The sequence below is a fragment of the Myotis brandtii genome, unplaced genomic scaffold, assembly GCF_000412655.1.
Source record: "Myotis brandtii unplaced genomic scaffold, ASM41265v1 scaffold251, whole genome shotgun sequence".
Taxonomy (NCBI): Eukaryota; Metazoa; Chordata; class Mammalia; order Chiroptera; family Vespertilionidae; genus Myotis; species Myotis brandtii.
Genome location: NW_005359516.1, coordinates 3,146,395 through 3,162,726, shown reverse-complemented (window position 1 = coordinate 3,162,726; position 16,332 = coordinate 3,146,395). Strand labels below are relative to the sequence as shown.

At 40.1% G+C, this 16,332-nt stretch overlaps 1 protein-coding gene across 14 annotated transcripts in view; it reads right to left on the bottom strand.

Moving 5' to 3' along the window:
* The window catches only part of AAK1 (AP2 associated kinase 1), a 160,348-nt gene that overhangs the window by 44,838 nt on the left and 99,178 nt on the right, over positions 1-16,332 (bottom strand). For all 14 annotated transcript variants that reach the window (XM_014540946.1, XM_005867801.2, XM_014540949.1 and 11 more), the window contains exons 5-11: positions 14,997-15,118; positions 13,664-13,745; positions 13,037-13,169; positions 9,522-9,625; positions 7,088-7,167; positions 2,722-2,876; positions 929-1,242 (exon numbers count right to left, since the gene is read on the bottom strand). In XM_014540946.1, coding sequence (XP_014396432.1) covers positions 929-1,242; positions 2,722-2,876; positions 7,088-7,167; positions 9,522-9,625; positions 13,037-13,169; positions 13,664-13,745; positions 14,997-15,118 — 990 coding nt within the window. The remainder of the gene's footprint in view (positions 1-928; positions 1,243-2,721; positions 2,877-7,087; positions 7,168-9,521; positions 9,626-13,036; positions 13,170-13,663; positions 13,746-14,996; positions 15,119-16,332) is intronic.

Genomic DNA, 16,332 nt, shown 5'->3' with positions numbered 1-16,332 from the left:
ACCAAATCCAGAATGTGGAAAATTCTACAGGACAAGTGACCCAGTTTCTTAAAAAAAAAAAAAAAGACAAAAGGGGGTAAAAAGAGGGAGAGGGTACCTATGGTTAAAAAGGGACTTAAAAGATGAAAGATATAGTACTCATTATAAAATGACTATGTTCGAAGTAAAATATGTGAAAAATATAAGAAAATATAATGAAAAAAAAAATCACACTAAATACAATATGTGGACTTTGGATCCTGATTCAAACAAGCCAACTTTAATTATGAGACATGATAAAGGGCTAAACACTTCTGGATATTTGATAAGAAATTATTGTATTTTGTTTCAGTATGATAATGGTCTTGTAGTTATGTGTGAGAGAGAGGGAAAAAAAGAGTTCTTAAAAATTAGCTCCCTTCCTGAAGTTCCTCCGTCAGGGGAAGAAGTCCCAAGGCCTGAGAAGTAAGGTGAAAGGGGCAGAGTGATCCTGTGATTGCTCCACTCTGCAGTGCTTTACAGTATTTACATCTGGGAGAAGCAGTGATGAGGTCATTAATGGATCAGTCTTCCCAAGGCAGATTTCTGTACCAGTGATGAGGTCATTAATGGATCAGTCTTCCCAAGGCTTCCCAAGGCAGATTTCTGTACCTAGAACAGCGGTTCTCAACCTGTGGGTCGCGACCCCTTTGGAGGTCGAATGACCCTTTCACAGGGGTTGCCTAAGACCATCGGAAAACACATATATAATTACATATTGTTTTTGTGATTAATCACTATGCTTTAATTATGTTCAATTTGTAACAATGAAATTGGGGGTCACCACAACATGAGGAACTGTATTAAAGGGTCACGGCATTAGGAAGGTTGAGAACCACTGACCTAGAGGGTCTTTTCACAGTGAATGACTGGGATATGCAATGCAAAGGTCACACTCTGACCACCTTACCTGTTGAGCCTGTGTCTGTGGCGGCTGCTGCTGCTGGTAAAATGTGCCTGCTGGCTGCTGTGATGGTGGTGGTGGCTGTTGTTGCTGCTGCTGCTGCTGCTGCTGCTGTTGCTGCTTGAGGAAGAGTTGCTGCTGGTGCTGGGGTGTGGCCTGGGCCTGAGAGGGCAGACCCTGGGCAGGAGTGGAAGGCGTCTGTTGTGGGGTGGGTGGAGCCTGAGGCTGCTTGGGCTGGGACTGTGGTAGAGGTTGGCTGGGTGGGGGCTGAGTTTTTGATTGGGGAACACTGGCTAAAAGACCAGGCTGATTGCTGGGTCCTGCAATGAGAATAAATCCCATGTAAGAGCTCAACACTATTCAAAAACGATTTCCCTTCTTGCCAACATAAGAAAGAGGGGGTGATAAGTGGACAGATAATCCCCAAATCCATGTGCTCCTCACTGTCTTTGCACCTGGAATGTCCTTCCTTCTTGCTAATCTATGCACTTTTTAAAAAATATATATTTTTATTGATTTCAGAGAGGAAGGGAAAGGGAGAGAGGTGGAAACATCAATGATGAAAGAGAATCACTGATTAGCTGTCTTCTCCATGCCCCACACTGGGGATAGAGCTCACAGCCCGGGCATGTGCCCTGACCAGGAATTGACCGTGACCTCCTGGTTCATAGGTCGACGCTCAACCACTGAGCTATGCTGGCTGGGCTGCACTTCATATTTTTCAAAACAAGGTTCAACAAACAATTCTATATTTGCCTCCTTCAAAAAGCTTTCCTTTATTCACCAACCCATTTAGTCAATTACTCCTTTAGTCAGTATCTTGATTATCTACAAATTCAACTAGCCTTTGATGCTAATGTATATACATACAATCTTTGTACTTGTTGGCATTCTGCAGAATAAAAGCATTCTTTGATGTTTTATATGTAGGTTGCACAATTCCAGTCTGGATGCCTTGTAAGTAAATGGCTACCAAATTTACCAAAAACAGCTTCCTGGTAAGGGAAGTGATGGCTGAGTTCAGTTACTTGATAATTTGGATCAATCCTCTTTATGAAACAAAACTTAGTCACCTCACCAGAAAGAGAATACCAAAGCACAGAGTGGTAACAGATACTTCAAGAGACAGAATTAAAGAAATAATTTCTCTATGTCAAAAAGAGGTGTGTCTTGGTGTTTAGAGGCAAAGAAAAGTATATGAAATAAAGAGGTAGGTCTGGGATGAATGGACCAGGGCACAAAATTAGGGCCAAGACTAGAAAAAAACAGAGACAACAGGCTGCGGTGGTCTTGGTGATCTCCTGCAGAATGCAATGACAGGCCTCCCCTTTCACCAGCCTCCTGCCATATAATTTCAATGGCAGCTTACCTCTTGGTCCTTAAAGAAAACCATTCTTCTTTTTGTAATCCTCATGTGAGGATATGTTTTTTAATTGATCTTTAGAGAGAAAGGAAGACAGAGTGGGAAAGAGAGGGAGAGAGATAACGATAGGTTGCTTTCTGTATGTGCCAGAGAGAGAGAGAGAGAGAGAGAGAGAGAGATAACGATAGGTTGCTTTCTGTACGTGCACCGACCAGGGCTCAAACCCTCAACCTAGGTATGTACCCTGAACGGGAATCAAACCTGCAACCTTTGGGTTGGCGCTCCAACCAACTGAACCACCTGGCCAGGGCAGAATACTATTGTTCTTTATGTAGCTCTGTATTCCATTCCTGAAGCAAAATTAAGCTTTCCAAGACTTCTCATTATCCAGGATAACAAAGAGGTGTACCAACTTTCAAAGCTCCTAGGAACTGACCTGCAGCCTGAGGTGGGGGCTGAACCGTGGCCCTCTTTCGAGGTGTCAGGGCTGGCTGGATGGGAAGGATTCCTGGGTTTGGCTGGGTCTGCCCAGCTTTAGGCCTCTGGCGGGGTGCAATGGAAGTCTCTGTGGTGGGAATGGGATCTGTCAGTCTAGAAGAGGAAAAGGAAAAACAAAGATTCATATTAATGTGTGAGAAAATAGGGGAGGGGCAGAGTACATGATGGATTAGCTTTGTTCTCCACACTCATCCAAACCTTCTAGATTTGCTTAATCAACATTTCCCAGCAGGCATTCTGTGTTACTAGATGTTATAAATAAAGGTTTCATGGGAAAATGTTTTAATATTTCAGCAGAACCTTTCATGTGTATAGAGACCCTTAAAGAAAGCACTGTATAGAATGCAGTGTTTCTCAAATCTATTTGACCTTGTGGCCCTTCTACCTAACATTTCCTAGAATTTCCCAGAATACACTTTGGGTGATGATGCAAAGAGGGGTTTGAAGCAGGTTGTTTTCAGATGTAGAGGGAACTCAAACTTGGTTAGAACTAGCTGTCAAAATGGTCTTTCTACTATAAAAAGTATGCAAATAAATTAATCCAATAAGGCAATTAAAAGAAATAAGTAAATAAATCAAGTTGAAGTATTTTGGGGAGTGTGACAGGAACTCCATTTCCTCCAATACACATATTTGTTTTTTCCCATGGTAATACAATATTTACCTCGGCATAGAGTCACCTATAGTAAAAACCAAATTGCCCAGTCTCTCTTATAATCAGGTGTGGCCATGTGTCTAAGTTCTGGCCTTACGTGTTATATACACAGATTGTTATGTGGCAGTTGCTAGAAACCTTAAGAAATAACTGGTACATGCCCTTTGTCTCTCTTCTTCTTTGGTCATTCCTTGATCCTGCTGCTTGGAACAGGGATGCTGCCACATTGGTCCATGAGGTCATGGCCACAGCCTGAGGGATGGTAGAGTGGTGAGCATGAAGAAGCCCGGGCACCTGAGGACTTTGTGGAGCAGAACTACACTATCATCCCTGCACTACTTACCCCAGACTCTATTTACTTAAAGAAAAAAATAAACATCTATCTTACAGAAGCCACTGTAATTTTGGAGTTTCTTTAAGTCAGAGCCAAATCTATCCAAATTAATATGGGGAGGACTGCTGTATGGTCTGCCTTTTCTTGTGATGGTGCTAAACCCCAGGTGGTGACTTCCATTCATTAGAGCGGTCCAGGGAGCCGGCCCACTCAGATCAGAGTGGTTGTCCTTTGAAAATGTACTTTAGGGAATATAGCTGACTGAGGTTAAGGCCAAAATAAACAAGCTTCGTGGATATTTCCAAAATATGCCTGGCACAGCCTCCATGAAATGCAAAACAGCAAGCAAAGCGACTGGCCCCATGTCCTTCCCTGTGACATACCTCCAAGGTATTCCATTCTGGACCCGTGGCTTTTCACTAGTATCCTGCTAGAGAATGATTTTCAACCTTTTTCATCCATGGCACACGTAAACCAATTATTAAAATTCTGTGGCACACCCAGAAATATATTATGTTTTTGGCCGATCTGACTAAAAAATAGGTATAATTTTGATTCATTTATACCAGAAGGCTATTGTTGTGTTGGCTGTTGTCATTTTTTTCACTTGACAATCTAAGGCAAAAGAGTCAGTACCCCTGACTAAATACAGTGGGACCTTGACTTACGAGTGTCCCGACTAACGGGTTTTTTGAGATACCAGCTGTCTCTCTGCCGATTTTTTGCATTGAGTTGATAGAGTAATTTGAGTTAACGAGCTCCTTAACGAGCTCGGTCTCGGAACGAATTAAACTCGTAAGTCAAGGCCCCACTGTAGTCAGGTATTGCATGTTTTTAAAATTCTTGCAGTACAATGGTTGAAAATCACTGTGCTAGAAAGAAGCTCTTATGCTGGGGAGAGAACTGATAATATAAAAGCGCTCACATTTGGGGAGGCTATAACCTGGGGAAGGGAGGTGGATAGGGAAATGGGACAGATGTTGAGAAAGGTGTAAGAAAGATAAAGCCAAGGGTCAGAACTTAAACAGACTTGAGTAGAAAAACAAATATTAAAAACTCCCACAGTGGACTTCTCCTAAGGGTAATAATATCTTAGAGACACTAGGATTTAGAATCAAAGAAAACTATATTTGAGCACTAGCTCCCTACCTACCAACTGCATAACAATGAGCATATCATTTAACCTCTTTTAGCCTTGGGTCCCTTATATGTAAAATTGAGAAAAAAATACCTACATCATGAGGCGGATGTGAACACTACATCAGAGGCGGATGTGAACATCAAATGCAACAAAGACTGTGAAACCATTTTTTGAAATGCAGAATGTTTGAACTATCAGTTTGAACAGGTCTCAATATGCTGTGAAAAAATACAGACTGAGAAACCAGGAGACCCGACTCTAAGTTGTCCTCTTTGTGTAATCTTGGGCAAATCACTTAAGGTACAGAGTATAGAGTGTGGATGCTGGAGGTCTGGTTCTTTTACTAACCCCATAGTGATTAACTGCCTTGGGCAACTTAAAATTCTGAGTCTGTTTCCTCATCTATAAAGTGATAATAACAACAACCTCATAAATTTGTTTAAAACGGGGTGGGGAAAGCCATCTTATTTATGTAAAGTACCTAGTAAGGTATTTGGTATATAAGATGGCTCAATGAATAGTGGCCACTTTAAAAAGAGAAAGAAAAACTGCACCTGTTAGGATTGGGGAGTAAATACAAAAATGAAATCACTGTAAATTATAGATAGGATGACTTAGACCCAAATCTCTTGGCTGTCATGTCTGTGTATTCTCACAGCATTATTGAGGTCCATAGAAATTAACAGTTTGGGCACTCTACAGTTTATAAAACAGCTGCACAGCCATTTATGCATTTGATGTTCACATCTGCCTTATGACATAGGTACTATTTTATCCATTTTCACAACAGAGTACCACTCAAATGTTAATCGTTGTTATCCTTTTTACAAATGTGTGTACTTTGTGGGAAGAGATCCTTGCTTAGCCTCAGTACATACCATGTTTGGATCTAGTACAGAAGGCCATAAACCCAAATATTAAGCTATTAAATTAGTCCCAGAAGCAATTCCCAGAGGTGAGCATGGCAGACTTAAGCAAGAAATAAACAGACTGCAAAGTAACAATCTGAATATAGTTTGCTAAATTTGTTAAAAACCAAAGTCTCATTACTTTAGAGCCACATCTGCAGGCATTCTATAAACATTCAAGAATTTTTTTTTTAATGTAGAAGTTATTTTACTGTTCTATAAAAATTCACATATTCCCATCTAAGGTATTTTGTTGATAATTTGCTGCTTAACGTTTCCTTGCCATGGGAGTGTGGTAGGAGAAAAAAGGGTATAAACATCTCTGGGGCTACCCTTAGAATTTGCCATTGGGAAGGCAAAGCAGTCATGAGGATGTGTACTGCAGACCTTCATATACAAGGGGTATGAAAGACCAAGCACTCCAGCTGCTGTGCTCCGAAATCCACTGCTACTGCTGTGTTTGCCCTGAGGCCATGCTTCCCATAGGCGGCCCCCAGTCTTACTATCCCAGCCACAGGGATATTAAGGCAGACCAGGTCGTAGGACGTAGGAGACTCCTCTGGTAGCTGACTTTGACCAAGGATTCCCCTTTGGCAAATGTTCCTTAAATTGTGTGGCAATTTTTAGGTCACTTCCACCCAACTTTCTCCTCCCTCTCTCTAGGTCAGACTTACATCACCTTCTGATGGCTCTCCCAACCTTCCCTGGCTCCCTCCCTATTTTCTCTCTCAGGCATTTCCCCAAATAAAATACTAGCTTCTGTAGTCCTCTCTTATCATCTGTGTCTTGGAACATTCTAGGTTACACAGGATGTGATTAAGATCCACAGGCTCTTTGGCTGTTTCATGGACTCAGTGCTTTGACCTGTACTTCCTTAATGTGGCCAGGGCCTTAGTGAGTAAAAAGGAAAGGGAGGTAGAGGATTAGGGTGCTGAAGGAGGCTAAACAAAGGCCAGGACACTCTTGTACTAGCAATATTTAAAGTCTGCTGTTGCCTCATCTCTGAATGCTCCTGTGCCTAATCCCAAGCAAGGGAAACAGCTGTGGAATTTTTTATTCTCTTTCAAATGTAGATCATTGTATTTCATTAGATTCCTCCTTGCATTCCCAAAGGATAGCTTCTGCCTATAGGAGATACAGCTTGCTTTCTTGTGCTGGGCAGCCTCTTAGCCATGGCAGTAGAAGAATCAAGAAATACAAGGCACCCTCCCTCCCCTGCTACTGAGGCAACAGAGCACAACAGGTACTCACTGAGGCATTTCTTACCTGGCCTTTGGCTGGGTCTTCTTTGCAGCTGCCTCGCTGGCTTTCACTGGCTCAGGAAGTTTTGTAGGAATGGGAGAGTTCTATAGAATGAAAGAAAAAATTTAAAAAGAACATCACAGATTTCTTTGTAGAAGAATGATCACCATGATTGGGCTGATGAAAATATGTGTTGGGTTTTTCCAGAGTGGCTTCTAGACCCTGATCTCTGGTAGAGCATATCCCACTGGACTCAGCCCCAGTCAGAGGGACAAAGTATCTGAGAAGAGGACAGAGCAACCCCCCTGCGGCACATTCCCCTGCCATAATTCTCAACCTTTTGTATGGTAAGGTCACTGGGGTTTGATGTCAGTACCCTTCTCTCCCTAAAGCACAGCTTAGAAATGAGGTTATGATAGGAATGAAAAGAGATGTCTGTAACCTATATTACTTAAAAAAATTTTTTTAAATATTTTTATTGATTTCAGAGAGGAAGGGGAGAAGGAGAGAGAGATAGAAACATCAATAATGAGAGAGAATCATTGATTGGCTGCATCCTGCATGCCCCACACTGGGGATTTGCCCATAACCTGGGTATGTGCCCTGACTGGGAATCAAACTGTGACTTCCTGGTCAATGCTCAACCACTGAGCCACACCGCCCGGGCTTTATTACTATTTAAGTTCTCAGCTAGATATTAGAGAAGTCAGAGCTGACTAGTGTGCCCAACCTTCTAGTCAGAATGCTGGGAGAAAACCACAGCCAGTGTGTCTAGTTGCTGAGCCAGCACCTCTTTCCAGCACATGAGACACTACTCAGTCCACAAGCCACGCTGACTGAGCTCCTTGAGCTTGGATTCGGCACCATCCATCCATTACCGTCTCTCCAGGGAGCACTAGCTGTCTCTAACCACAAGACCACTGTTTACCACTGCTGAGCAAGCATCAAATGACTTGAGACTTGTGAAGCTGACTTATTAAAAACTGGTTACCAATCTGAATGCTTCCAATTATATTTCATATTATTTAACTTTATGAATGGGAAAATGGGATAGTGAAAGAAAACACGGTCATGTTAGATTACTGTACAGTATCCCCTGTTCTGGGAAACATGACAAACAAAATACTAGTAATAAAACTGGCTTTTTAAAAAAATATATTTTAATATATTTTATTGATTTTTTACAGAGAGGGAGAGGGATAGAGAGTTATAAACATCGATGAGAGAGAAACATCGATCAGCTGCCTCCTGCACACTCCCTACTGGGGATGTGCCCGCAACCAAGGTACATGACCTTGACCGGAATCGAACCTGGGACCTCTCAGTCCGCAGGCCGACACTCCATCCACTGAGCCAAACCGGTCAGGGCTGAAACTGGCTTTTAAGAGGATGTCTCATTCCCTTCACATTTTTAGGTGGGGGCAATTTCTGCAGAAAATGTCTCCTAGATTCTTTTTCACCCACCAAGTGTTCCTTTCCCAAGGGAGAAGGTGTAACTTATTTTACTGATAAGACTAGAAGAAAAAGGTGAGCTTGTTTGGTTCCTTATGCTCTCCCTCCTTTAGGGAAGAGCCTCTCTCTCAGGAATCAGGTGCTCACTGCTCAGTCATGAGGCTCTAATGTTAGGGAACTGGCCAAGCTATGTTCTCTGACTCAATCTTATTAGTGATAAAGCCAATATTCTGAGCTCCATCTGAATGACTTCCACATCTGATCCAAATGTGGGAGTGAAAGTGGAATGTTATTTATCAGCTCCCAAAATGACATCAGAAGTTCATTACTGGAGAAGCAGGCAAGACAATTTCAGATCAGAACTTGAGACGGCATCCATTAGTACAATATTCAAGAAAGTTGGATGGTACTATGACCAGAAAAATATGCCAAGACTGTAAAAAGGGTGTTTTCAAAAACTGTATTCTGATACTGAGAATGCAGAGTTTAGGATTAAAAGTGTAAAAAACATTCTGATGTGTGTGGGGAGGGTAGAGGAAAAGGAGTGTGAGTCACAGATGGCCAACAGCAGAAGCAAAATCAAGAAAGTTCTGCTGCAGTGAAGGAGAAAAGGGACAAGGGGCTTTGGTTCCAATTGGTGTGGGGCACATCCAGGCCTTGTCTCAGGAAAGCAGCTGCCTAACCATCTCTAGGTAAATACAATAAGCTCTTAGTGAACTGTGAAAATCAGCAAGACCATAGTTTAGTCAATCTTTACCCAAAGTGTTCAACTCGATCCCTAGGGTTTTTTGTTTTTCCCCAGTGTAATTACCTCAGTTTTAGAATTAAATTCTATGGGAAAAGTGGATTCTGTTTTATAGCAATTACTTCCTAGCAATTTGCTTGAATGAGCCCTACTAGATAAAGCAAGGGACATCTATATTCACTAAACAGCTGATTAACACCCCAAGAATTCTAGATGACAATTAATTATGTTTACGTCCCCTAAAAAGCACCTTTCACATACCTGAACATTTGGAATTGGGCATTCTTTCTTGAGTAGTTTAAATGAGAAGTAGGAGACCTGGTAAATATCCGGCCTTTTGTCAGGGTCTGGTTCCAACATATACCCTAAGAAAAACAAATGTTACCTCATTTAATAATATCCTAACAGTTATTACATTAGCTAGGAAGCAATTTTTTTTCCTCATAAAAGTCCAATTTGTCCTTTTCCTCCCTTCTCAGAAAGGGAAACTCTCATTTTCCTAAAATTTTAAATATCTACAAATAAATAACAAAGTTTTAAAATTGTAACAAAGATACTTGAAGTTCACTGTGCTCTGCACAATCGGGACTCAAATTCTCAATATGAAAGTTACTACCTTCATATTCTGGGACCTAGGAAGTTACATGGTCTTGCTTCTGGCCTCCTTAGTTCATATGATCTTGTTAAACAAGTGATTATTCTTAATAATTATAACCGAAACTTACATTTCATAAACTTATTATTTTGTTGTTGTTGTTGTTGATCTAAGCTAGTTTTAAGGCTAAAAGAAATCACAAAATAACAAATGCATCTCTACTTTTAAAACTTGTCTGTTTTTAGCTGCCCTTTCAGAAAATGGAAAAATCCTCAGGGAAAAAAATCTTTAAGACACACAAACACACACTCACATATACAGTATATACAAACAATAATGCAAGGCCATTTATTGCTTAAGAAATCAAATGAATGGTTTAGACAGTAAGTTCAGAAAAAAATTGATCAGGCTACAGTCTTGTGAAGGGCTTGCAGACGAGGCAGGACTTGAGCTGGTCCTTGAAGGCAGGGAAGAATTTAGTCAGTCAGGGTAAAGCAGAGAAAAAGACATTACAGATGAGAGAATAGTCTGAGCAAAGATGAACTTGGAGAAAGTAAAAAAAAATAAAAAAAAAAATGCCTTGCTATAAGGAAATAGAGGAGCCAGAAGGCCAGGGCATAGATTTTCTTGTCAGAGTATAGAGAAATAAGGCTGGGTGGGTGGGATGGAACCAGAGTATGAAGGATTCTAAATGCCATACTAAGAGTATGAGCCCTACTGTGGCCATGAAGTTACTGAATAGGCACATGATAGGGTGGTATTTTACAAGATTAATCTTGTGGTGAAGGTGTGTTGGATTGACTGAAGAAAGAGGGGGAGGCTATGGACAATCCACTACTAAAGGCATGAGCTGACAGAGCCTGTACTGTATATAGAGTGGAACCTCGGTTCGCAAACTTAATTCACTCCCCAAGGCTGTTCAAGAAGCGATTTGTTCGAAAACCAAATCATTTTTTCCCATTAGAAAAATGTAAACTGAATTAATCTGTTCCAGACCCCTAAATGATTCCCTGTCTTAACCTTTTTTAAAACATATATACTAGTAGTACATGTCTAATGTACCGTTTAATCTATAAACAAACATTTCTTTTCTTAAATTTATCAAACCACCCCTACCAGCCTTAAATGAATCACTTTCGGCATTCATTTCATGGGTGCAGCCTCTCTGCTTTTTCACATCTCATTGCCTCGGAAATGCTGTCAATGAAATACAGTCACCAGCTAACTGCTTCTTGTTTATCCAAATCAACAACAGTTTTTCTACCTCTTCAACTGTCTGTGATCTTTGTTTTGTGAGCAGTTTCACACCTTTAGCAACATCAGCATTGGGATGGCCTCTTTATGCTTTAAAATTGTGCTAATCATCTATTTCACCAGCAACAAAAGCAAAACACACACACACACACACACACACACACACACACAATATTCACAGCACAATTTCCTGAGATGTTTAACAATGCAAGGTTTAGTGGTTTAGAAATAAACTGACTCACATTCTCTCCTTTGTTTGTGGCCTGAGAGGTGCTTTTTGTCATGCAGATGTACGTATCAGCACGAAAGGGTTGTCAGGTAGAAAACTGAAGTTTTGTTCAAAAACGAGGACATTTTTTCCATGAACAACTTGGTCAAAAACCAGAATTGTTCGAGATGGGAGATGTTCGAGAACTGAGGATTACCGTGCTATCATTTCAGTAATGAGAATGGAGAGAACAAAATGATGATGGGAAACGTCAAAGAAAGAACCTAATGCCATTTAGGAAATACTCCCTCTCTCTGAGTAGGCAAATCCAAAGAGAACCTTAAATTTCAGTCACCTAGGCTTTAGTGGCGATGCCATTAATAGAAATTAAAAAGAGAGGGGAACCTTGAATTGGTAGTAAAAGGGGGTGGGGAAATGGCAATAAATTTAATTTAGACCTATCAGTTTAGGGTGACAAAAGAATCATCAAAAAGATTGTAAACTGAAATAAATCAGAGTTTAGTAAAGATGTCATTCATAGAGTTGTTTTTCCTAATATGAATTTTCTGCATAAACGTTAAAAAGAAAAAAAATGAGTTACAAAAAAATCCAATCATTCTAGCATCAAATTGGGACATTTTCTCATATTTCCTTCCAATCTCATTTAAATTAGCTGCAATTCTACAACAGATATAACACTTTACCTCTGAAAACAATCCAATAACCATTCCATTCCTTTAAATACCCTCCCTCACTTTTTTGTCAATAAATGGAAGAGGTTGATTGATAAAATTGGCATAATGGAATGGGTAGTCACTTAAAAACTATAACTATGTTAACTTGGATAAATTACCTATACTTTCCTCATTTGCATAAAATGGAGATAATTACATTTACTGTATAAGGTTTTAAGAATTAAATGAAGTATAAACTATGTAAAAGTAGGCCCTCAAAAAATGTCAGATGCTTCGCCCACATTGGCTTCTATTTTCTTCAGAGCATCCCCATTTAGGACCCAAACTGGGTTGCTCAGGATTTATAATCCATAATGGTTAAAATTTAGATGCTACATGTGTTCACTGATATAAAAAGATAATAAAAATAACCTGTTTCTTTAGCTTTTCAGTACAGGGGCTTATGCAAAGATTACCTGGTCTACCATCTGGTTAATGAACATTAGTACATATGCTTACTCTGACGATGCAAAAAAGTGGGGAATTTAAAAAACATTTAAAGCACTGAGTTTAAATACTTGTTATCAAAATCCAGTGATTAACCTAAATGAGAGGAAAAACCTAGTTCCATAGAGTTATAAAGTCTTAATTATATATTCACTCCAGCCAATGCACTGCAATCATTATTTGAATTGCTTCCAGTTTTGCAAAGATGAATTTCTCATCACTTGATGAGTCAGCTGGACTCCTTTGGTACCAGGGCCTATAAAACAGACTACAAGAGAACAGAGCAGTACTATATTGCTCAAAGTACAGTTAGGATTTCTGCTCAGGTGGCTGGCTTAGGTGTAAAACAGAGTGTAGATTTCTAGCAAAAAAACAACAAACCACCACTCTCACTGGTTACTGTTATATTATGTTTGAGTGACCAACCATTATCAACTAACTTCTTTATCTTTGCATCCAACCCACCAGTCCCTTTACCCTTCAATTCATTCCTAGAGCTTAGCGATAAAAATATAAAACTAGAAACTTGAATACTTACTAATTAAGCAGTGCATGTCTTGGGAATATCGAGAGTTATCAGGAATTGTGAAGTTTCCATCACATATTGCCACTTGACTCTCCCCAAATGGCAAAGTGAAGTAGCATAATTTATATAATAAACATCCAAGAGCCTAAAAAAAAAATAAAGAAAGCAGATTGCTACTAGTGGTGTATTTACCATAACTACAAATGGGTCTACTGAGAGATACATTTACTAGCAGATATAAAAATTATGTACTATTAACCTATTAATAATTTGAATTAGAGCCCAACACCATTATTAAGCTGCTGAGTTACATTATTTCTACTATCATTACCAAACTGAGCTCTAATAAAGAACAAGTATTTCAGTTGTTTTGCTCTTAGAACTAGTATCACATATGTGACAACCATCTAAATAATGGGCAGGTCACCTGAATAATTCTCACAGAGCTCTAAAGTCATTTTCTTTCACATGCTTAAAGAAGCAATGGTTGGTCACCTCGGGTTAAGAATAACCTCGAGAGATAAGTAGACAACAAGTTGGCACAGTGGCCACCCTTGCTATGGCAGTCTGGATTACACTTGGGAGATTACAGTCAAGACTGCTGATATCTGAGATGTGAATAGGTTAGTTGACACCTACCCAAATGTCTGCCTTCGTAGTGATGATTTTGCCACTGTACAGGTTGACCATTTCTGGTGCTCGATAGGACAGCGTTGTGTATCTACAATCAAAAGATTCATTTTTTGTTAAATATGTCAATGATGTATAGACCAGGGGTAGCAGAAATACTTCATATATAAGCTCCCTGGGAGCAATCTGCAGAAGAGAGTATGAAATATTAGTGCAGATAAAATAAAAGGCTGTCCTTGGTACACACCCGTGGCCCTCTAGCAGCAGTCCTGCTCAACAGCATGTGGGGACCCAGACACTGCGGCATTAAATAAACTCCAAAAGCAATCTTTCTTGGGTCCTCAAATAACAAAATTTTCTCCTATAAATCCCTGTTGTTTGATATTATATTTTGCTGGTATGTTTTTTAAAGTAGTCATCCCTTTTAATGTGACTTGACACAGAGATATAATACTGGCTAGGACGCTGGAGAACAGCAGAAAATGGGCCCTGGCTGGGGTGGGAGGTGGATAGATCTTCGCTGCTGAATTAGTGAAACAACCGTTTTCCTCTAATCTCTGGCTCAAGAAAAGAAGATATGAGCTCATCTTCAATGTGTCTTGGTATTACCAAGCATGTGACTTGTGCTGCTTGAGTCGCTAGAGCCCAGAGGATACTGTGGTTTAGGTGTCCATTAGGGCCTTGGACCAGAAGTTTTCCTGCCCTAGGCTTTGTTGCCAGGGTTGTGATGCAGGAAACGAAAGAAAGGATCAGGATATGAGTGGGCATGCTAGACAGCTGATTTATTCGTAGTAGTAATAATGAGTGCTGTTGCCTGTAAAAATCCAACACTTTGGACAACAGGAAAAATGGGTCAGGTTCTTACTGGAGTCACATATCCAAAGAAGCCTTTCCTCATGGAAGTCAGTGACTCAATATCCGTAGAGACTTCAATACCCTACTCAGCCCTCCATATACTGCAGGTGAGCTCCTTATAAGAAGAAAGGAATACAAAGCAAGTTAGGGTTCAGTAAAAGTGTACCCAACTGACTAATAACATCACGGATGTTTTATTTCTATGATGTGTGTACTATTCAGCTTTTTAAGGGCAATATGACATAAATAAAAATATCTATATACAATTACCATAGGCCCATTGCTAAAGTGTATCAGAGTCATTTTACTCTACTGATCAATAATTATAAACCCCCTCCACATTCTCCAATTAAAATCAAACAAGCCAACCACCAACATAATTATCTAAGAAGAGGAACAAACTGACTAGCATCATTGTCATCCCACCCTGACCTTCTCATCCATAAGCTGAAAGCTGCTGATCTCCAAGAAAGAAGGAAAATCTTACTTCTTAATCTCATCTTCTACTGCATTCACTCCTTCAGTTTGTGGATTCTGGAATTTGTTGGTGGCGCTTCCAAAGTCACACAAGACGTAATGGCCTCGGTCATGCAAGAGGATATTTTCAACCTGAAAAACATTCCCCAACCATCCATTCCAAGATGTCATTTAGTAATGTGTGTGAAATTTTGGATCTCATTAACATAAACAATATTATTTTATTTATGATAATCCCATTAATGTGCACAAGAAAGTTATTATCCTCTAAGTATATCAACAGGGGTCATCCCAAGTGGAACAAAACAAGACGCACAGCAACAGGGAAAATTAGAGTGGAGAGGGCAAAAAGAGGCAACTCCACATGGAGAAGCAAGAGTCTCATTTTTCTATTTCCAGGCTCATTTCTTACCTCTGCAGAAACAGCCCTTATATTTTCAAGCCTTTGCATCGTGTGTGTGTGTGTGTGTGTGTGTGTGTGTGTGTGTGTGTGTGTTTAATTTATTTTAGAGAGGAAGGGAAAGGGAGAGAGAGATAGAAACATCAATGATGAGTATCATCAATCAGCTGCCTCCTGCACGCCCCACACCAGGGATTGAGCCCACAACCTCTGCATGTGCCCTGACCAGGAATCAAACCATTACCTTCCTGGTCCATACGCTGACACTCAACCACTGAGCAACACCGGCTGGGCAAGATTTTGTATCTTTTGTCATGTTCTTCTATCAGTCTTGAATGCTCTCTCTCATTCCTCACCTTTACCCAGCTATCAAAATCCCATTCCTCTTTCAAACTCCAGTTTAAATGCTGCCTCTTCTTTGAAGCCTTCTTCAAGCCCCCACTCAGACAAATATTACTCCTTCCCTATGTTCTTTCAGTACTTTGTTCTTCCGATTTGAATTATTTCACTTGGGCCTTGTAAAAACATACATCAATTTCTTTACTACAAGAGGTTAGAATTTTCAGAATTAATAAATATTTGCTATATTTTAGTTAATTCTCAAAGTGATTAAAGAGCTGTGGGAAAATGTGCAGTATTATCCTTGTCTTTTTATAGATGAATTCTTTGGGCAGTTCTGGATGGAACTTACGAAGTCCAGAACCTAGTAAAATTCTGATATCAAAGGAATCTGTCAGTGAAATAACGACTCCAAAACAACAAGCACTACTTTACTCAAGACATATTAATTTTTGGTATAGGTAAATTGAGACAGCATGAGGACCTGAGCCGGGAGCCCAAGAATACCAGATGACCAGAAGAAGAAAAACCACATAGCTGGAGAGACGCCGCTGCTAAAACCCCAAGGATGCCAAAAGGCCAGATAAGTTCATACAAGCATGTCTCA